Source organism: Lonchura striata, chromosome 2 (assembly GCF_050655825.1).
Source record: "Lonchura striata isolate lonStrDom1 chromosome 2, ASM5065582v1, whole genome shotgun sequence".
NCBI lineage: Eukaryota > Metazoa > Chordata > Aves > Passeriformes > Estrildidae > Lonchura > Lonchura striata.
In genome coordinates, this window is record NC_140704.1 from 143,888,858 (window position 1) to 143,911,973 (window position 23,116).

At 39.3% G+C, this 23,116-nt stretch overlaps 2 protein-coding genes across 8 annotated transcripts in view; one reads left to right on the forward strand and one right to left on the reverse strand.

Moving 5' to 3' along the window:
- Nucleotides 1-5,073, forward strand: part of COL14A1 (collagen type XIV alpha 1 chain) — a 110,107-nt gene extending 105,034 nt beyond the window's left edge. For 2 of the 5 annotated variants that reach the window (XM_021546489.4, XM_085572480.1), the window contains exons 46-48: nucleotides 1,633-1,710; nucleotides 2,637-2,792; nucleotides 4,149-5,073. In XM_021546489.4, the coding sequence (XP_021402164.1) occupies nucleotides 1,633-1,710; nucleotides 2,637-2,792; nucleotides 4,149-4,471 (557 nt within the window). In that variant the 3' untranslated portion in view covers nucleotides 4,472-5,073. Of the gene's footprint in view, nucleotides 1-1,632; nucleotides 1,711-2,636; nucleotides 2,793-3,584; nucleotides 3,832-4,148 lie in introns of those variants that run through there. The other 3 variants (XM_085572481.1, XM_085572482.1, XM_085572483.1) reach the window with 3 other exon arrangements.
- MRPL13 (mitochondrial ribosomal protein L13) overlaps nucleotides 4,593-23,116 on the reverse strand; it is a 31,384-nt gene continuing 12,860 nt past the window's right edge. The window contains exons 5-8 of one of the 3 annotated variants that reach the window (XR_002466906.4): nucleotides 21,491-21,577; nucleotides 21,057-21,178; nucleotides 6,321-6,478; nucleotides 4,593-4,730 (exon numbers count right to left, since the gene is read on the reverse strand). Coding sequence is in view for 1 of the 3 variants with exons in the window: in XM_021546488.4 (XP_021402163.1) it covers nucleotides 6,454-6,478; nucleotides 21,057-21,178; nucleotides 21,491-21,577 (234 nt within the window). In the remaining 2 variants the exon portion in view is untranslated. Of the gene's footprint in view, nucleotides 4,731-4,990; nucleotides 6,479-21,056; nucleotides 21,179-21,490; nucleotides 21,578-23,116 lie in introns of those variants that run through there. The other 2 variants (XR_014953036.1, XM_021546488.4) reach the window with 2 other exon arrangements.

A 23,116-nucleotide genomic window follows, 5' to 3' on the forward strand; every position in this document is an offset into this window, starting at 1 on the left:
TTTTCCACACTTAGACTTTTTATTTATTTGCTTCCATTACAAATTAGCTTAAGAAGGTAAAAAATATCTTCTGTAACTCCCTGAGGGGAAGCCTGATGAGGAGGGGCTGAGACCACTTGGTTTGTTCAGCCTGGAGACTGAGGAGAGACCTCATTGCAGTTACAACTTCCTTGTCAGGAGGGGCAGGCACTGATCTCTGCTCTGTGGTGACCAGTGACAAACCCAAGGGAATGGCCTGAAGTGTCAGGGGAGGCATAGGCTGGGTATCAGAAAAAGGTTTTTTACCCAGAGGGTGTTCAGGCACTGGAATTGCTCCCCAGGGAAGTGGCCACAGCATCAGCCTGACAGAGCTCAAGAAGCTTTTGGACAATGCTCTCAGGCACATGGTGGCTCATGGTGATGGTCCTGTACAGGGCTGGGAACCAGACTTGATGATCTTTGTGGTGTCTTCCAACTTGGCATATTCTGTGATTCCTTGCAAAAATGAGGTGTTCTCCAGCTGTTTTGCCCTAAGAGGTAGCAGTTACCTGAGCAGAGAGGAGGGAAGGAGCCCAGTCAGTGGAACTGTAGATATTGCCCCATCCAGGGCAGCATCTGTTTTCTTCCTGCTCTGTGTTGCTGAAGGTGCCATGTATAGACTTTAATTCTGAAAGTGGGGAAGCTGTGAAGCCAGGAGAGCAATTAGCAGTGCTGGGAGGGAGGTCTGGAAAATGGGGGGAGAGAGGTCCTACAAACCAGCCAGGATTTGGTGTCTTTGAACCATCCAAATCAAACACAGACTTTATGAGAATTTCCAAGTCACCAGTGGAAACTCAGGGTCTGGAATTTATAGTTCTGACACCTACTATAGTTCAACACTGCTTATTGTGATGGCTACATATAGCAAGTGCTTTTATAGGATGCCATAGCAATAGTGCTGAGGATGGAAAGCTGGAAGTTAGCAGTGCTTTCTCTCAACTATGAGATTTGTGATCTCCATGGATCAGACACAAGGAGAGAAACTTAGCCCCACAAGCGAGTGCAGGAGCACAACTCACTGGGTCTGCCTGTTGGAATATCAGAGTTTCAAGACTGGGAAATGCTTGGATTGTGCTTTACATGGGGGTCAGATTTTGACTGTGATAAAATTCCTTTCTCATGTGTTAGAAAGAATCTGCCATAACTGGTAACAACTCTCTCCATGAACAATCTTGTTCTGTACCACTCTTTGGTGGGCAAATGTTTGAAGGAAAATTTGCTGTAGCACTGAAATTTGACTTTTTTGGGCCACACAGTAATTTATAGCTATGAGGCTTGGAAGACTCTTCTGACTTACAATAGTAGCGCACTGGTGTAGTTCAGAGGCAGCTTTCCACAGGAAGTGCAGCCTGGAAACTGGCTGATGCCTCTGCATGCCATCCTGATGAAACCACCATGGCAGCAGGAATGTTTAAGACCCCAAGAATGACTTTTCCCTTCAGAGGCTGTCAGGGGAGGGATGGAAAAAGAACCAAACAATTTTTAATTTTCACCTTCTTCCTTCTCTGCCATCTGTTTTTAGATGAAAAATAACATATGGAACTATAATCCTGGTTCAATAATAAACACTACTCACACTTTTGATCAAAATGTGATTGAATACTATTTCCTTAGGTTTACCAGGTGAGAAAGGAGAGAAAGGCAATCCAGGTGTTGGAACACAAGGACCCCGAGGCCCACCAGGATCCACAGGTAAACTTACATTTGAGGCATCTGGATTAGACCACTCTGACCACATGTCAAGAAGCTTACAGCAGCTCTGTCTTTCTCCTTAAGGAGAGTAACAGAAGAGTAGCAGTTCAGGCACCATAACTGTCATAATACTCTTACTATGTAATATCATGTTGGGATGTGCCACAAGATCGTGTCACCCATCACACAAATATTTTCATTTTCCCTATGATAAACTGCTTCCCCAAGCCCACCTTTTTAAAATGTTTCATGAATTTTTTTTTCTGACATGGATTCTAGGAGGGGAAAACATTAGTTTGGATTGATTATATTTGTTTTCTCGTTGACTTAATGTCATACATAAATGTGAGTTGACAGAGAAATATATAGTAATTAAGCACATTATATCACATGGATTTATATTTAGGTCCTGAAAAAGCAGAGAGAGTGATAACCAGGTCCTGTTGAAATAGGAGTAAAATTGCTCATGAGGGTATCTTGGCCATTAGGCACTGGTATCAAGTCACAGCATTACCCAGAAACTGTATTGAAAGGAAGTGGGATGAATCAAGAGCTGTGCAAGCATCCAGGGCTGTCCTTTCCCCATGAAAATCCATTTCCAGAAGTCTGATGTTTGGTGAAACATTTGCTCCAGTTCTGCCTAGAAGCCGTCTCTGGGCTAGGAAAATGAAGTAGCAGCCAGAGAGGAAGCTCATTGGAAGTGGGTCTCCTCTCCAGCTGCTGCTCTGTCTTCCTTGCCAGAGGCTGAAGTCTTTCCCTCAGTTTGCCCAGGGGAGCCAGAGCCAGGATGCCTTGCTCCTCCTCTCAAACTGTCTCCTGAAAGTGTTTATGACACACTCAGTGCCATGTTTTCCAGGCCAGGAAAGATGGCCTCATATCCCTGCTTTCATGACACTATGCAGATGTTTAATCTCTGTTCTATGCAGGACCTCCAGGAGAAAGTCGAACTGGCAGCCCGGGACCACCAGGATCTCCAGGCCCACGAGGTCCTGCTGGTCACACGGGGTCCCCGGGCTCACAGGGTCCTGCTGGGCCTCCAGGGTACTGTGACCCATCCTCCTGCGCTGGGTACGGCATGGGAGGTGAGTAGCCAGCAGTCAGGACAGCTGCCGCTAGCAGAGGTGTGGGTGGCATTTTCTAACAGCCCAAGTGAGATGGAGGCTACCGATGAAACTTGCACTAAAATGTGGTGGCCCCTAAAAACCTGCGTGTCCAATGGCTCTACTTTGTGGGACTGCAGCACGAAGAGAAGGTGACCCAGCATAGTGACCAAAGGAAAGTGACCACCATCTGATCCCAGCCCGTAAAACCCATCCTGCCTAGTGGGTTTTGTCCTGTTCGTGTTTGTATAGTTGTATGAGCCTGCTCCATCTCCATATTCTGTGTTGAAGCCCTACCAACTCATGTTTGTGACAGCAGAGTTTTTACACTTGTAGTTTTTCAAATGTGTTGCTCAGCCTCCCCTTCCATGTGCCTCTGAGTGGCATGAGAGCATGACCCTTACTAAACCTGTAGTAATGTAACCTGGCACAGGGATGCACGTGTCCATCATTAACCAGTGAAGCCATCTGGAGAAAATTATTCTTTCTATATCTTCTCTGTATCCTATTTTCCCATCTCATTATAGCACGTAGAGGCCATGGGAAGAAGTTAACACTATTACCAAAAATTACATCACCCAACCTAAAATAAAAATTTATTAGTAAAGCACTAAACTACAAATGTTATGCATAAGGCATATTTGTTTGATGTTTAGAGTTTAATCTGCCCCTGAGCTGATTTGTATGTTTTACTTACCTGAATGTTTTTGTTGTCGTCTCTTCCTATCCTTTTCTCCTCACTTCCCCTCCCCATTGTTCATTTCCTGTTTTAAGGCCCAATCCCTTACAATGGCTACCAATACAGAAGGTGAAAGGCTCATTCTGGTTCAGGTCTCATTGGGCTGAAGGTCAGAGATGGATGCTGAACTGCTCTGTGCTTTCCAGCAACGATAATGACTACCACTAATGAACTTACAGCTGCTGTACATGCACTTGGCTTCCTGGCACTGCTAAAAATTATTGCCTGACCTGTTTTTGCCTGCTACTCATGTATTCTAGCTCATAATTGGAATAAGCTATAGCAGGCAGAGTGTGCAGTGTATAATGAACACAGTATTACAACCGGATATTTGACAAATTGTGGTGGTGGTTTCCAACTAACTTGGCTGTCTGTTGGTGGGTTTCCAATTGTTCCAGCTTATTAATTTTGTTAAATGTTTTCATTGTTCCTTTACGTGAATAAAAGGTGTGTATTTAAAGATTATATATATATACTCACACACATTATATAGAAATATATCTATATATAAAATGTCAATTTCCTAATGAATGCTTCAATTTTCTACTCCCCTTCTCCTGTGTTAACCGTATGAATACTCTTGGTGGTGGTGGGTTAAGGTGGATACGGTGAGCCAACTGATCAAGACATCCCAGTAGTGCAGTTGCCACATAACTCCTACCAAATCTATGACCCTGAGGACCTTTATGATGGTGAGCAACAGCCGTACGTAGTTCACGGGTCCTACCCCTTACCATCCCCATACTCCCAGTCCTATCCATCACCTCATCTTGCTCAACCAGAGTTTACTCCTGTTCAAGAAGAGATGGAAGCTGTTGAGCTGAGATCCCCGGGAATCAGTCGCTTCGCAAGGAGGATAGCCAAAAGGAGTGCCAAGACCCCAGTACGCACAAAGGCGAATGGAAAAAGCCCCCCTCAATGAACTGTTTAAAAAAGGGAAACATTTTATGCACACCTGTGTTTGGCCTTTTGCCCCGGTGCCTCACCTGTCACTGAAGATGTTTACAGGCTCTTATGTTAAAGGAGAAAAAAGTGTACATGGCCAGTTGACACAACAAATAATGGTAATTATCTTGCATGCCAGAAGTTTAGTATGTTAGTGGGTTGGTGCTAGCTGATGATGAAAGGTCACTTGTAGATTTTCCTTTGGAGTACTGTTCCGTTCACTCTTCAAACTGTATCTGAAAAAATGCATCTGGCTAGGTGGTGTACGTAGAACCATTCACAAAAGTTAATGTTTTGCTATCCATTTTTTTCCAGTTGATTACTTTCTGTTTGTTTTGGATTAATTGTTTACTAGCAGAGTAACCTGACTAATTCCACTGGAGAACAATGCATCAGGTGTCCTTGCACCCAGGTTATTATCCTTTTGTAAAGATTTCTTACATTACAGACCACTGTTTTCTTAACTCACCTAAAATAAATACACAAGAATGTTCCGTGGGAGCACACTGATAATTTATTGTGAACCTCTGTCATTTCTGTTTTGTATGCAAATAAAAGTGGCAAGCTTTTGTATAGTAATTCTGTAGTCATTTGATTTTTAACTCAAAACAACTGCATTAGATCTTCAGGGGACAGAATGCAATGAGAAGGAAATGTATTTCTGGTTTCCAACACTTTGGGGCAACAGTTCTATTTTAAAGGATGCAGTATAAACATTATTTAGCCATATTTTTTAAGTTGTATATGGACAAATGCAGAGAGTAACTATGAGCTGAGGTAGTTGTACCAACTGCAGATGTGTGCAGATTGCTTATGTTGACATGCCCAAGTCAAAAGACTGGCAGGTGTAGTTGGGATGCCTAACAAGGAGAGAAAGGCAAAACACTAACCCAACCACTTGAGCACAGAGCAATTCATAATCTACAAACAAGGTAAGTTGAAAAGAGACTCAATAAACAGCTTTGAACAGCACTGGAGACTGAGCAAGATTTAGCTCAAGAATGGCCGTTTAAATTGAAAGCATAGGCTTTGAACACTTTTTCTTCAGCCATATACCGACACGGAGAGGCTGTCCTGTACATCTCAGGACTGTCCTCCTCTTCATCAATGAAATCTCTTCTACTGGGCTGACAGTAGACCTTCTCCTAGTGAGGAAGAGTCACTTCAGAAAATGCACTGCACAACCCCAAAGGGGTGTTCTGGCTGGTAGCAAGCAGAGCTATCAACACTCTGGACCAACAGAGTGTGCCACCTGCAAAAGCCATGCCCAGTGGAGCAGTGCTCTGTCTGCTGCTTTCCAAGGCAGACAGAACCATAGGGATATTGACTCTCCCAAAGACAATCATGTAACATCTCAACAGCAAGAATAAAATACCATTAGGAACACACTTAATGATATTCAGCAGCTAGAAAGTAGAGCCACCTTTGCTGTTGTCATTTAGCACACCCAAGATTTAGATGCAGATAAACAGTAGTCTGAAAAAGTAAGATTATAAAAAAATAGTAGTTGTCATTTTGTTCCTTAGAGCACAATGTACCAAAGATGGCCAAAGCTCAAGGATGAAAAATTGTGGCTGGTGACCATAATTATTCTCCTACACGGAATAAAGTTTTGCAACTTTTACAGTGAGCTACTTCATAGCAGTAGTCAATGTCTTGTTTCTATGAGACGCAAATATTCATTACAAAGGTATTAATTCTTTAATAACAGTATCAAATCAAATGTTGTTAAAAAATACCAAATCATGCAATGCAGAGTACAGATGCCATTAACAAGATAAAACCCATTCTTAGCTGTTTCAAATACAGTGATTCTATAATCTTACCAAGTCAAATTTGCTAACAGCTGTCAGAAACGTTCAGTAGAGAAGGGTTGGCTGAGGTGCACAGATCCTTCCATAGTAGAAGAATTTTCTTTGAAGGAGAGGCACTCCTGATGGCACTTTTTTTTCATTCTTATTACTTCCTTCGAAAATCTTTAGGTCTGTGGGGGAAAAAAATATTTTAATAAATGCATGTGCACTGCAGTAGCTTTGCTTTAGGACTGCAGTAGCAGCCTCATCTAGTTTTATTTCCTTACTCTGGTGAAGTTTTTTTGACAAAGAAGAATATTATCTGGATTACACAAACAAGACAGAACAAATTAAAGACATTTACTAAGACCTCTAAAAATTTACAGACATTGGGACTAGTTGGTCACTCCTGCTTTCCTAAGCAAAACAAAAAAACATCTTGAACTGAATGCAGTCTCACAGGGCTTTAAACACAGGCACTGATTTGTCTTCACTTTTAAAAATTGAATAATCCATGCATAAAGTGGTAAGTTTTAGTTAACATCACAGTCCAACACAAGTTTTAACTTAAATAAAGTTAAAACTGATGATTTAAAAAAACCCCTAACTTGAATCTTAGAAGCAGACTGCTGTTTGCAACCCTCTGTGATCTCCTATTCAGGCACATCTTTCTCCCTGCCTGTCTGCCACACATCCACTGGCTGCAGGAACCACATTCTTCCTGAAACTACACAGCTCAGACCAGCTTATGGCTTTTAGAGTGCTGAGTTTGCAGAATCAGCACATCTACATCCCTAACGTGTCCTGCAGAGAAGTTGCACACCCTGGACTCTGCCCAGTCACTCCCCAGTGCAGGTCAGGGTCTCTGAGGTCCCAGGACGTGCCCGGTGTTCGCAGCCCCCATCCCACACAGCTGCAGCCTGCAGGAACACAGTGCTCCTCACTGCTCCTCTCCTCAGTGGATCAAAGCAGCTTGGGGAACTCACTGGACTCAACAAGACAGGTATTAACAAAGGTTTTAGAGACATCTAAAGGAATACAGGGTCAGATTTGCCATTAAGTTGAATGAAAAATTCTGGCATACAGGAAAACGTGCAAACAGCTACAGTAACCAAGTTAAATTTCCAAAGGTGGTAACATTTTATCTTGTAATTCAGCTCAATAATGGAAATGAAAAGCAGACACCAATGGAAGCAGACTTACTTTAAAGACTGAGAGTTCAGATGGCCGCAGAGATGCCACATAAAAATCCAACACTTGTTTAGTCCCATGTTGCAGTTTTAGAATTTGCCAAGTAATAGCACTGCAAAGTGAAGTCATTCACACAACTCTTGTATGAGCCCATAGGTTCTCACATGAAAGCAACTCTGGAATTCAGTTTGTGTTATTTCAAGAGTAGCATATAAAATTGTGTGAATTTTACAGAACAACTATAAAGAAGAGCTAGTGTTCATGCTGTAAAGAATCACAAAGCTGCTCTGTTCCCCATTTAAATAGCATATTCTGTATTAACATTTGGGCTTGTATTTTTGTGCATGACAGAACTGCTGCAAGCACCATATATGTTGTTTACATACTTGCTTAATGTTGAACATACTCATTGTTTGATGGCTGGTGTGCGCTGGGAAGATACTTGGAGATATTCAGAGAATAGAGAATCAGAGAATGGTTCGGGTCAGAAGGGACCTTAAACATCCTCTGGCTCCAGCCTCTCTGCCATCCCATATTTTGTTACTCAGATCTCAGCCTGCATGCCAGAATAGGTATTTCATTATATCAAACTGTTTGTTGAGTAGTAAGAGTACGGGATTTTGAAAAGTTCTCAGCAGTGACTTAGAAGTTTTATCACTGCATCCATCCTAGACAAGTAGATGGTGCTGAAGATTTTAGGCAACGCAACATGACAAAGACATCCTTGTCTTGCAGCTTATAGTTATTATTCTTTCTTTTTAGAAACCAATCTATTCTCTTATATATTGCTCAAAGGATTTTGCATTTTTCTATTAATGACTCCCCTAAAACTTCCATCTAGGGTTATGCTGGATTGCTGCAGAGCTACAGGTCTCACAACACTTTGTTCTGGGGTGAAAAACTTCTTTTTTTCCTTGCTTGCTTGTAATCTGCATTTCAACTTTAAAGCTCATTGTTTTAAAATTTACATGCATAAAAATGCATAAAACACTGGACTCTTAGTTTGCAGTCTTATTAAGTTAATGAAGCTTAAAGACAGGATTTTCCACACTGAAACACTCGTGTGAACAAATACAAAAGTTTTTAAAGCCTTTTCTATTGCTACAGTAGGCTTTTTATGCCCACTAGTACTTGGCTTTTGGACTGCTTTTGAAGAATTCTTGGCACCAGAAAAGCTAAGCCTTGGAAAACACTGACTTTGGCAAAAGTGTTACAGGCATTTTGTCAGACGAAGAATATGAACCCACAAAAATGCTGTCTAGTCAGAGAGAATTATGAACTACTTGTGAGCATCAATGGGTAACTGCTCATTGATAAGTGACACAAATCCATGTGAGAGGCTGGTGGCAGCACTTCTGCCTTTCCTCACCAAAGGCCTGAGTTTATGCACTTGGAACAAAGGAAATGCTATCTCCTAGAACAGACAGTTCAGAAATTCACCCAAAGGGCAAAACTTCACATAGCTGTTTCTCCTTTTCTTTTTAAAGTAACATTCTTGGGGAAAAGAAGTTTTGCTGTATAGTGACAGGAGATTCCAAGACAAGGGAAATGGGGGAATGTGGGAACCAATGTCTCTAAAATCTATGCTGAAACGCAAGCTATTATGTTTTCACTGAAAATATACATTAGTCTGTGCAGCAGATGTCTGCCACCAAAATATTTTAAAAATATTTGTCTCATTTTTATATTTGACAAAAATATTTTTAAACAAAAAAAATATTTGCATCATTTTTGTAACATTTGTATACTCCACATAAAAAGTGTTAAGACAGTTCTGTGAGTTCTAGGCAAAATACTCAGCTAATTAAGTCAGCAACCCTTTTGTTACAGGAGGCCTCTCAGTGCTTCTCTCTTAACAAATACTTTACCACTGAGTAAAAGGCACTGAAGAGCTAGTCCCAAGCTCTGATTACAGCTTTTAAATCTCTTAAAGCTGCGCAGGGAAGTCATGGATTCTGCCTCTCTGAAGGCACTCAAAACCCACCTGGATGCATTCCTGTGTAAGCTGCTCTAGGGGACCCTGCCTTGGCAGGGGGGTTGGACTGGATGATCTCCATAGGTCCTTTCCAAACCTTCACAATTCTGTGATTCTGTAAATTCTCTCAATTTTTATCCATACTCACAGCTATCAGAAGGGAAATACAGCTGATGTGAAATGCTGACAAATCCACAGCCACTGAAACTTACAGAACATATAAACCTGCACTTATGTCCAGCTCCTAGGATCAGCTTTTGTGGTGGAAAACAAAAGAGTCTTAGTGGTCCCCACTGGTACTGGTAGAGAGCTTCCCAAAACTGTGCAGAATAGATGTATTTCATATAAATGTTGTCTTCTGATATGGATGCCAGCCCTTCACTCTGCAGCGTTCAAAAAAACCAATGGACTGTGAGAGTTTTCCCATTTACAGGAAAATAGTAGCTGCTTTGCTCTGTACCCCACTTCATGAAATTAGACTGAGGTCAAACTAAACCTTAGAACATGGAGAAGTCCTGCCTTTTTTCATTGACTTTAAAGATAACTTGAAGAGGCTCCTGTCCTTGGGCTACAGCTTGCCATAGTAAATTCTCTCTTCGGTGTCTCTGCAGATTTCGCAGTTACAGTTATGTATTGAAATGCACTGCAGAGTTTAGTGCTGGCATCTGTATCATTAATTAATACTGGAATTTGGTGAAGATATGTGTACTTCCCTGGCAACTCCAACCAACTCCAGCATACACACACCCCTTTGTGCAGCTGCATGAAACAAGGCTGTCTTTAACCTAGGTCAGTTCTCTGATTCTCCATTCTGTTGCCACACAAGCAGAATGGAGAGGCAGGAAAATGGATGGATAATTCTTAAAACCCAGCCTTATTGCCAGAAAAAATGCTCATGAAGCTATGACCTCAGCCTCTGAGCATCTCAGATGGCAAACAGAAACTAACAGCACAAAAAGACCTACTTGCAGATCTGCAACTATGATGGGACACCCCCACTTCACAGAATATTCAATATTCTTTTTCAGTGTGATGTGAAATACCCACTTTCAAGGGTATTTTTCCTGTGAGAAAGGAGCAAGACAGACCCTCTGCAATAGTTAAGTGTGTTCAACTCTCAACTCCTGGAGTGAATATTTATTTCAATCAGCTCTGAATAGACTTGCTGCATAGCTCCATCTTTATTAAATTCTTGTCAGCACATTCCAGCAATGATGTTTCCCTTTGCCTAGCAATGCTTTGTGGAGGTAAAGCAGCCTCAGAAAAATAAAATAAGGAGTGTGTGTGTGTTACTCTATGAACTTCAAATCTAAATAATCATTAGTCCGTACTATACTGCAACTAACTTGATTTCAAAAATATACAGGACAACTTCACCATCTTATTTCTAGGCAAACAAGCTAAAACCTTGTAGCATCTTACAAGCAGATAGGTTAGCATTACTAACCTTAAGGAAATAATAAATGCTGTAGAGTAATATATGACACTGTCTATTCCATATGTACAGCAGTTATTTTGCAATCCAGACAATATTTTAAAAAATATTTTCTCTTCATTTTTAATGACTCAGAATACCTCTTCATAACTATGTATTTGAATCCAAATGACTTTGTTTCTTAGAACTTCTAAATGCACTGAGATTAGCTATAACAATAATTTGTAGTTAACACTGCCCTTTCTTCTTCCAAAAGAAGTGACCCACCTCCCTAGTTTCTTCTACTTCATGCTGCTGATAAACAGCATTTGATAACATGACCTTATCTTCTTTCAAGCTCAAAAACCCTGGATAGCCATTTCTCCACAAACAATCCCAACTCACGTGGCTTTGCCATTACACTGCATTGTCTGAGACTTTTCAAAACAAGTTTTATGAAGTCAAATCTCATGGAATTGTTGCAGTCATGTGTGCTTGCAAGCCTGTGTAAATGACTGGGAATGGTTTCAAACCTGCCTCTGCTGAGGAGTAAGACATTCAGTGCTGCACAGTAAGTGACCTGCCAACACCTGCTCTTGACTCAGCAATGCACACCTGGTGTGGAAGTTCCGTCTCAAATCGCAATTTTCTCTTCACCTGCGGGCAAACCATTGGATCACACGGCCCCGAGAGCTGGAGCTCCCTGGAATTTCTGCACTCTCAGCAGCAGTAACAAGGAGTGGTCAGAAAAGATTTACTTTTGCATCAGCACTGCAAAAGGTTGGTGCCTTAAGGCTAACTTATGTCACAGGCTAATACAGTGACTGAGATGAGAGCACTGGTAAAAGAGCAAAATTTGAAGACTATAGGCTTCGATTTCTGTTAAGATTTTACTGCTTCCATGAATGAGAGACAGTACTCCAGATGTATAAAAACCCCCTTAAAATTAACAACCATCCTGTAGGAAAGGCACATCCATCTCTTCCATTCACAGTCTGTACAACATCTGAGAAATTTAATGCCTGGTAGGATTCCCATTTGCATAGGTTATTCATCAAAAACAAAACCAAAGAAGTATTGGTCTTAACTCACAGTTATCGATATGTTTTAAGAGTAACTCACCCCAAAGGGTTTTAGGTCTGTGGCTGCTATGTTAGCTTTTTATCCAGCAGCCTTTTTACCCCCTTTCCCCAATCCTGTTTCCTGGACAATGCAGCATTCCCCAAAAGGCTGAAGGAGACTTCAGCATGACTATGTAGTTTTACAGACGCTCTCCCTGACTTTCTTATACAAGTTTCAAGAATTTTAAGAAACAACAAGGATAAAATCTCTCCAAACTTGTCTGAAAAACTAGACATACACAAAGAAATAATTAATGCTAAAGTACTTCTAACCTACCTCTAATTTTTTAAGTACTTAACAAGTGATATCCACTAGCTCATAAAAGTCTCATTTAGGGGAATATAAACAACACTGTTTTGAACAGATGACTGTAGTTGGAAGTAGGTAGTTGGAAGACCAATTAGTGAAAAGACCTTGTGGACCAATCATGCCACTTACTTACTAACCCTCAGCCCTCTGATCCCAGTATTCTCTGCTGGCAGGCACACTTGATCTGTATTACTGTGATGCTCTTCTCCATAATTCTGGAAGTCACCATCACAGGAATGTGGAATTATTGGTAACTGATGACAGTTGTCTGCTTATACAGAATGGTTCTACGGCTCATCTTTCATATCTACTTATTAAGGGCAATAGGTGGCCTTTAGCCTTTTCTTATAAGAAAAGGTTCCAAATAATTTGGTTTTGTCTAAAATTAGCACACAATATATACAAAATGAAATTTGTTGTCTATCTGGCACACATTTTAGGGTTATGTTATGAATAAACTATGACATTTTGAATATTTAAGATTTGTTTTTCTAGAAAAACTTCAACACAGAGACAGAATTTACTGTAAATTCTGAAACAAGAGGAATACATGTATTTTTCAGGAAAACTTTGCAAGTTGTGCCAAAGTCAATAGCTATTAGGTAAGGGGACTATAGCTAAAGGGGATTTCTGAACACATTTCATCTTTTTCACTAACCACACTAATAAATCAAAACCCAAGGATAAGACATTGCTATCATTCCCTGGAAAACCAAGTTATGTGGTTATACTCAAACATCAACAGTTTGGCGCTGGGGTGGGGAGGGGGAGAAGAATCATTCCTCTACGCAAGGTATACCTATTATCCCATGGCAGTTGTATGCCTCTGGTAAGATAATCAGTGAAATAGCTAATGATATTTCAACTATCACTAAATTTCCAATTCACACAGTGGCTTATTCTAAACCCTCAATTCCTCTGCCTGGGGCACAAGAACCGTTTCCATGTTGCTTTCATGTAGACTGTTGACTTGCCTAAAAAGCACTTCTACAAGTATAACTTACTTTACTTGGAGAACAAACCACAATAACAGGAGCTGCATTTTCTAACAAGAGTAAGAAAAGTGATACTGCTGTGACAGTACAGCTATAGTGACTAATCCTCTTAAGCAGAAACAAAACTAAAGATTTATATTTTATTCTACTCAGCTGAAACTTGTTTGCTTTTTTTCTACATAAACTAGCACCTGTAATTTTTAGAAAGTGTCCTTTAATCAAGTTATCTGATATGCATTTAGGTACTCTCAGTGAAATGAAGAACGGCTTATGAAAATTTCAAATAAAGCAGTTACAACCTCAGTTTCTGTAAGAACAAATTAAGCAAAATTAATCTAAGCTTTTTTAAACTTACTGTAATTCCCTAATTTTGACCTAGCTGATATGAATTCTGTTTGGAAAAGTATTTAAGTTAAATCAATGGAATATATTTGTAAGCTTCATCTTGTTAAGATGCTTTTTGAAAATAAAAGGTTACTCATTTGGTGATATATTCTGCTAAAAACTGTAGGACTGTATACAGAGGAGCACTGTACACTTGGATTTGGACAATGAATTACGTTATTCTTCAAATAAACAGAGAAGTGGGTGAAGGAATGGTGAAATATTTTCCAGCTGTCAGCCACACAAGTGTAAAAAGGAAATCTAGACACTTATAAAGGAGTGATTAAAAATTAATTTGACTCCAATTTCATCTGGGCAGGTAGTTCAACAGTATCGTATATCACCATTCTCCTATTCCTTGTCAAATTTCCATTCATTGAGTTTCTATTCTCACATATGAGATAAACAGGTTTTAAGGGAAGAGGAAAGTTGCTTTGGAACTTTCTTTTTGAGAGCCTCTTCAGAAAGTTCAAGTAAAAGGGCCAAATTACCCATTTATTATCTCTTACCTTCAACACTCATTTTAGAAACAACCTAAGCTGCCCCCAGGTAAAGGGGTATGAGAATCAGTAGCAGTGACCTGTTTTAGACATGCCAGAGAAAAGCCAGTAATTGAATTCAATAGGCTAAACAATCTGAACATGGATGTGTTGGATTTTTAAGAGTTACTGACCCTTCTTGATTAGTGTCCAGTTGCTGCCTGCAGCTAAAACCTAATGTAGAGAACAATTTTCTTCTTAAGTATCTGTGTGGCTTTTTGTACAGGAATTTAGACCCAGCCTGAAATGTGGGACTTGGTTACCTCCAAATCTCCTGTTAAATGAACACAAATCTGCCACACAAAATCCTGAGACATTTTATGCCCTTATTAATAAAAACCCCCAAAAGTTACCAGTGATAGTTCCTAGATTTGACTGGGGATTAATGATCTCCAGTTAGTTCATACGATTTCTACCAAGAGGCAAAAAGGCCACAGAAAATGAACTGCCAGAGAAATTCCATTGGAACAGAACTGGGCTAGATTGGCAGAATAGCTTTTTCCTGATTTATACAGTTTGTTTTTCAGGAAAAAGTAAGACTGGATGCAGTCTTTTACAGAAGTTTGTGTTGGCCAAGTCTTCTCTCAAGACTGCTACATGCTAGCCCTGCTTTGTGAGAGAAGATGAGCACTAAAACTGAAGGAGCAATATTTAGCCCGAGATAAAAAACAAGTATTAGCAAGTGAGTTATAATGTAAAACACAATACAAATCCCAAGAAGCTGCAGACACACTCTACAACTGAACAGGAACTAAGAAAAAGACTGGAGAAATTAAATTTCGTACCAAATTTTTAAAGGCTAATAAATAAACTTGAGATGGTCCTTATAAAAATGGCTCAAGACCTCACCATCTTTAGAGATGGTTTTATGGCTTTCCCTCTGCTCTTCTCAAGGTAACAAGAGTGACTATTCCAAAACTTTTTCCTTTATTTTACCTCACATTTTGTGGGTCTCAAATTCAGTCAAAGAAAGAAACTGAGAGTTTCTAGCCAGGCAAAAGCCTGGGAAAGAGCTGGGAAAGAATGTAAATAATTCTTTATCTCTCTTGTTTTTCACATTGTTTATAGTTAAGTTCTATCACTGTGCGTCAAGCACTCTGCACCAATGGTGTGGTTGTTTCCACTTCAGAACCAATGGATTTGATCCTTGTGAAGCTCTGTATAAAAGAGCGGTGTATTTTAAATAAATCAGAGTTTTACTCTCAGCAGCCTTCTGAGTCAGAGTCTCTTCATTCCTGTCCTGCCTCGACAGCAACAACATTTCATTGTAGGGAGAAAAAAATATGTATAAACACATGTATATATGTATATGTAGTAAAAACTGCAAGTTATAATTTGTAACACAGCACATCACTGGAAATACTCCAGATGTAATTTCTCTATGCAATATAATGTGAAGTGTCTTTTGGTGTTCGCTCCTCATGAAGTTATCTGAAGAAATTAACAAACAAAACAAAACCTAATAAAAACTGTTGGCATCTTGCACATACAAAAGTACTGTTTAGAACATTCCTTCAGCCACATAATCAGGATATCTCTGGCTTCTTCTTCTGTTCAATTACTACATTCCAGAAATAATCTATGTAACTAAAAATAGAAATTTGCACTAGAAATTGTAGAATTGTGCAAGATTAGTAACTGCTGCAGTTCTTCTAAGAAAACAGAAAAGGATGTGGCGGCTGAAAGGATTTTTTAACCCAAAAGCTTTTTTGTTGACCAATGCCCACAAATTTATTTGCTGGGAACATCACAGATGGCTTCTGGTTGCCTGAGTAGCAAGGCTGGTTTTAAGGACACAAAACTGGGGAGGAACTGGAGTGGCACAGAATATGTAAGAGGATTATCAGAGCCATCTGAAGTTCACAGGCATCCAATATGCTTATGTTTCATCACCTACAAATTTCTGCCTGAGAACATTGTGATTTTCTGCTTTCAAAGCCACAGAGAATTGCTGACGAACTTCCAGTTGCATGCCGTGGCATGGAGATGACAAGCAGCGTCAGTACTGGGACCCTGCCTAACCCATGCTGCTTGGCTGGAACACAATCATGGCTTCAGACCAGGCTCTGCAAAGCCCTGCCTTAAAGCAGGATGTATAGATGGGGGCAAAAATCAGGAAAGTTACTCAGAAATATTAACATTAAGAAGGTGTTTGGTTTTCAAAAACCAAATTGCAGAGTTTACAATATACCGAGTTTTCAAAACTTCGGAAGTGTAGAAGAACTTGTTCCCCCAAGGACAAGCAAGCAGCTGTCTGGCCCAAGGGGAGCTCCTAGGAGGTCTGGCACTGGACCAGGCACTCAGTCTGCAAACCAGCACCAGCCTGAGCACACTTTATGCAATTAGACAGCTCTGCTTTCTTAAGGGAAACTCCCAGGAATGCATCCTTCTCACTGGAACAACACAGAGCTGCTATTCCATGTATTTGGTAACATTTAAATACTTCTTGAAAAACAATTTCCTGCCTTTAAAATTGTCTTAAAACACATTTATACCTAGACAATTAAACAACTTTCAAATGGTATATAACAGGAAAATTTGCCCATTAATCTGATGTATCCTTGCTTTCATGGAACTGAATTGTTTGCTTAGTCATACGTAACTGGTGAATTCTGTGATGATTCCTGTTTAAACTCATTTAAAAGACATACAATCTGAAATTTCAAACACACTTGAAATAAAGGTTTCATTCACAGTACAAGATCAAACTCTGTCAAAGGAACTTGTTTTTGATCTTTTTGACCTTGAAGTATGTCTGGATCAGACATAATTTACTTTCCTGTATCGACATGGTTTTCCCCACTTACTTCAGACCTCTCCATGGAGGATCTAAGTCAGAGCCTCTAGACAAGCTGGAAAGTCAGTTGGCTCTGATTAGGAATAAAGGAAAGAATGCTTGTGGAAAGCTTCTCTGACTAGGAATATTCTGACTTTTAATTCTCTACTTTCATGGAGCAGGATACCTCTTGATGTCCTGTCATGGTAGGAGAGGTGATGGGAAGGCTCACCACTCTGAAAACCAAACTATTTTCTGTGTTTCCACACCTGTGCTTTCCTTAAAACTATGTCCCTATTTTAGTGTCCCACTTGCATATCGTGTCTTTGTGGTGGGTCAGTCTCCAACTACCAGCAAAAGAGCCTTTAAAGAACCCTCTATAGCAAGACATTTTAACACAAAATACAGCCAAAAGGTCCAGTAACATTAGCAGCACTGAGCAAGTTCTTCACATTCCAAATGAAAATTTACATTATTATTTCCAATTAAAGAGGAAAAGGTTATCTTCCTCCTGATATTAGTAATTTCTGATATAAATTCAGCTATTTACATTCATACCCTATTATCCATCTTATGTCTTATGTCAGTAAGGTACATTTTAAGAGTATAAGTTTTAATGTAAAACCTCAAAGATTAATTTTCTACTCATAATTGTGTTTATCTGTATTTATAGACTTACATACCTTTAATTAAGATGCTTTTCATTTGATTTTTTCCCTTAAAGCATACAGGTATCTTAAAGGGTATCAACTATTTTTTTTTCTGTAGAAAGAAGCTGAACCACTAACACTGTCTCCCTCTCACTTCTCCCTTTTCTAATCACTCTCAGAGATATTTCATTCCATTTTGAACATCTACTCTTTGGTAAATAGGTTGGTCACCAGCCTCAAAACTTCATGGAAGATAAATAATAATTAAAGCCAAAAGTCACATAAGGCAGGAAGAATTACTAAAACCATATGAAGAAGAAAAAAAAAAAAAAGAGTTTAAAGCTTTTCTGCGTCCTTCATCTTCTTTCCTTCCTTCAGTAAGGACTGCTCATAGTGCATGGAAGCTATTGATGGGTTCTGCAAAAGCTCACAGATCCAAGTCCACAATAAGGCTTTTTACATCCCAAATGCAGAACTTGGGGGACAAGAAGAGGCCACTCATTTTAGCATGGTGTGTTCTCACCCAGATTTCTAAGATCCTAATACAGTGTAACAAACAACAGTCCCAGCAAAAGCGAAACCGGACTAATAAGATTAGCACTGTGTTTTTTAAACACAGTTTATTAAAATATCAATCTATTTTACTATGTTTGTTTACTTTCCCCATTTATAAAGAACCAGAGAGTAATTTGCATCCAGAAGAACTACACTGAAAGAGGAATTAACTTCAACATTACATCAGGTTGCTCAGGAGCTGTACAGTGAGTTCTAAGCATCTCCAGGGCTGGAGATTCCACAACCTCCCTGGACAGCCTGTCAGCTGAAAAGACTGAAATGACAAGGAACCCAAACAGAAAGTCAGTTTGGCATTCCAAGATGCTTGTATATCTCTGCAATATTTGGATTTCTACAAAACAACTCATGTTCCCTTTACGTTTTCTCTTCTGAAGTAATTTTCATGTCACATAGTACCGTTCTCAGTACATCTTAAATGATCAGATTTACACAATATCTTTGGTTTTTTGAACAAAGCTGTCCATTTTCTGATTTCTTTTTAAAAGAATATTTGTGGTATATGCCTCTAAAAAGAAGAATATTTAAATACTTATATTTTTGTTCCTTCTCCTTTTTCACAGGAATATTGTAACAATGCCAACATGGGTTGGCATGGGTTATTATTATTCCATAGGTTCACACACGGAAAAAACTCAGAACAGAGATGCTATTACCTCTGTATATTCATACACCCTTTATTTTAATGTGTTTGGTGCAAAGCTATCTATTCTCAGACTCTCCAGCTGGCATTTTAATCAGAACAGTGTGGACACATGGCTATGGTTCATTTTAAGTCCCCTTTTATACACCTCAGTATTTTACTTATCACATCAGAAAGATATTTTACCAAATTTGCTGAATTCTTCATCTTTTATTTGCTAACTAAGCCCTCTTCCCCCCCAGCCCTGAAATCTGAATGCCACATAATCAAAATACATTTTCTCATTCAGACAGGAAAAACTGTTTTTTTAATCACATTATTTTTTATCACTATTTTCCCCATTACTTCATATTGGAAACTCTTCCGAGATAAAAACTGGTAAAAAGGTGAGCTGAAGGTTAAATTAAAATCTATCTGACACCAAAAATGGTCTGGTTGCAGGCCAGGACAAGAAGCCGAAATTGCAACAGCAATGAGCCCTCCAGTTAGTGCAGAGATGGAAGATAACCATCTTCATTCTTCTCCCTCTGCTAGATCTTACCACCTCCTGAGAGCATAAAAGCAGGTGGGACAAAAGTCTAACACAGCAAGGGTTAGGTGTGTCTCCAAGCCTTTAAATGTGGCTCTAGATGGAGTAGGTGGTTGAAGGGAAACTTCTGCCCCAGTCTCTACACTCAGAGCATTAAAATTCTCCCAAACTCCCATTTCTTTTTCCCTACCCCACCCAGAGACCACTAGCTCCACTTCTCTCTAACATTCTGTCACTCATTTTAGACCCAGTATTCTGTTCCTCTCAGGCCCACCTATTCCCTGTTTTTTCTCACCATAATGCCCACTTGAGCTCCCTAGCTCTTCCACAGGAGAAGCACTATGATCCTCTGAGCTGAGAGCCTCCAAAACTGCTATAGGATTCTAAGGCTGCACTCCCCAGCCCCCATAACTGGCAAAGAGTAGGAAGACTGCATACAGAGCAGTTACCAGCAATCAATCCAGATAAGAGTGCAGAGGAGAGAAAGATTAAAAAAAAGAGGATGCTTATTTTCTCTGTGCTTTGAATTCCTTTGGAGGGAATTCTTATGGGAGGGGAATTCTAACTGCAGTAGTGCTCTTACAGATCTTGCAGATTTTCCCCAAAGTTAATACGCTGACATGAAGATATTACAGAACTTAGTTTGACAGCAATGACTAAATTAGATATCAAGTTAATTTGTCCCCTGCCACACACACCTGCAAGTCAACACAATTAAGGTGGCCCAGTCCTAAGGAGATGAACTATGGGAGTGTGTGGGGACAAAGAAATTAATTTAAAAAGCTCTGTCAGCACAACACTATTTCACAATTCACAACACTTTGACAATACAGATATTCCCAATTAGTAAGTTAAAACTAAGTGCCAGCTCCTCATTCAAGCTGAATTATTGTGGAGAACCTCTATCAGTTTTAATATTAATCACACTTACAGAAGACTAAAGCACACCATACGACAGGAGAGACTTATCAGCTTTACTGTAAAGTACTGCAGAATTCTGGTCAATGGTGCAGAATCTAAACTTCTTCAAGGCTAATCCACAGAAATCTCATAGAAACCAGGAGGTCTCAGGAATTTTTAGCTCCATTCAGTATTGAGGATAAAATCAAATATACCAAGTTTTACCAGTGACATGGGTTAGAAGAAGTCAAAACCAATCTCCCTGTTCAGCTCAGAAGAGGGTGCAAGGTATTTGCTGGATTCTATTTCCTTTAACAGACACTGTAACACAGAGGTGCTTCTACTACACAGAAAGATGTACAAGCATATTATAGTATTATCTAAGGTGAGGAACCTACGTACAAGTGATTTCTAATAAGCTTTTGAAAGTTTACAGACCTGAGTGGCATTTCCTTTGGCTATTGCTAACAGTTATGCCTTATAGAGCACATCCAACTCAAATCAGGTAATGAAGATTTTTACTTTATTCATTTTGATGAAGCAAGGAGTTGAAAATATAAGATTTTAAGTAAAGCTTTCCTTATGTAAAAGAAAACAAACCAGAAATAGAAAATTTTAGCAACCATTGTTCTTTGCTTTAATGACCTCGTCTCTCCAAAAAAATATTACATAAAGAGAAGAATGACTACCTTTTGTTTACTAATAATGTGGGAGCCTACATAATACATATTCAGTCAATGTGTCCTCTTAAAAAGTCTAAGATACTTACGGAATCCAAACCTTCGGAAAGGCAGCAATTTCTTCTGGTGTATATTCATCTAACCTCTTGGGGACTGCACGTGGCTGAGGAATCTCTTGTAGAAGGTTCTTCTCTATATCTTCTGGAATAACCTGAGACAGGTGAGAATAGTCTTAACTACTTTACTGTTTAACAAACAACACCCCTGCCCACAAAGCCAGACCAGTATTTGTCATTAGTACTGCATTTTTCATGCCAAGTGTTTGACCTAAATACACCAATCTCATATGTCTTGAATCTCTGTGGAATAATATGGAAAACACCCAACTACATATAAATATATATATAAAAAAAGTTTGATTTTTGTTTTAATTTACTTACTTATGAAATCAGTGCTATTGCTAACACTCCCTCTTTACCTCTATGTAACACATGGATGAAAATGTAACTGCATGGCTACTCACATCTTCGGGGAACAGATGTAGCCTCTGCATCAGAGTTCTTCTCTGAAGGTTTTTTGGAAGCATTCTATAAACAGCCAGTTTAACAATCTGAGGAAAGGTAACATAGTAACAAATAATCAGGGAGGTTACTGATAACATGAAATAGGTTAACTGTGGTTCCATCTGTCCACTTTGTTCATCATTGAAGCTCTTAGTCATCTTTCAGGCGGAGCAGTTCTGGCACCACACCCAGAAGGAGCTCTAGACCTAAATTTTATAAGAAGAAATATTTACTCCTTGTCACATAAACACTTATTTTAAGAGACATGTAGAAAAATTCAGCTTAGAAAGTTAAGAGCCATATTTAGCATTTTTTATGGATGACTGCGTATGATCATTCAACTTCAAAGAATTGAGAAGCTTGTGGTGTATTTTATTGCACATTTACATACACACATTGTTTATAAAGAAAAACACTTAAATTTTCCAAGTGCTCCCAGTTTAACAGTGTAATTTGCTGTATTTAAAACACTTTTATAATTAATGTTTTGTACCTTAAGCAAAGCTGACATATCAAAACACTTACTATTTATATTTATAGCCCTTGCTATTAGTTCCAGATGAACGGTCTCACTTCTAACCATCAGGAATGAATAGAATTTGTACATCTACTCTAGATAGTGCTCATTGTAAAGCAAACAAATTTCACCAGGACTCTAATAAAGATGCCTTTTATTGAAATACAAAACACATTGTTATGGATGTCATCCAGAAGGGGAACATTTGTAAACGTAAAACAATGTACACAACTGTAGGAGACTAAAAAGGTTTCATAAAGGACAGCAAAGCTAGACCCACATGCAATTTTGTAAGTAAGATGTTTGCTCCAGGACACCTGGATATAAACTAGCTCCAAATCAATAACTATCCAGGCATGCTTACTGCAGCATCCATCTCAAGCTGATAAACCACACTGAAATGCAGGGCACTAAGCACAAACAAATTTCACAGGCACCTGGATATTTTCTGAAGTGTATTGAGGGAAATTACGTATTTTTATAAAATTAACTAAAGGAATTAAATTGAAATTTTAGAGATAATCACCGAGTTCCCAGGTTGAACCACATTAAGATAAGATTTTCAGCTGTTATGCAGCCAGTACCATAAATCTGTGGACAAATACAATAAATCAAGATGACAGGACAAATATAGCAGTTTAATATACAGTTTTGATACCTTCTGTGATAAAAATGCTCTGATAAAAAATGCTAATGTATTAAAAATCAAAGATGAAAACTAATGCTTTTTAGGGATAAAACTTATTCATGCCTGTAAAGCAGACTATAATTTATTTAGGTCAGTATATTATGTGTCCTGTCACTACAGGTCTGGATAAAAGGTCTGAACCCATCTTTTTTGTAAGCCCCCTTTATATCCTTGAAAGGCCCACAATAAGCTCTCCCCAGGGTCCTTTCCTCTCCAGGTTGAATGACTCCAGCTTTTTCAATCTCTCCTCATAGGAGGGGTGTTCCATCCCCCCCATCATTTTTGTGGTCCTGCTCTAGACCTGCTCCAACACGTCCATGCCTTTCCTGTGCTGGGGGCCCCAGAGTTGGACATGGTGCTCCAGGTGGAGCCTCAGCAGCA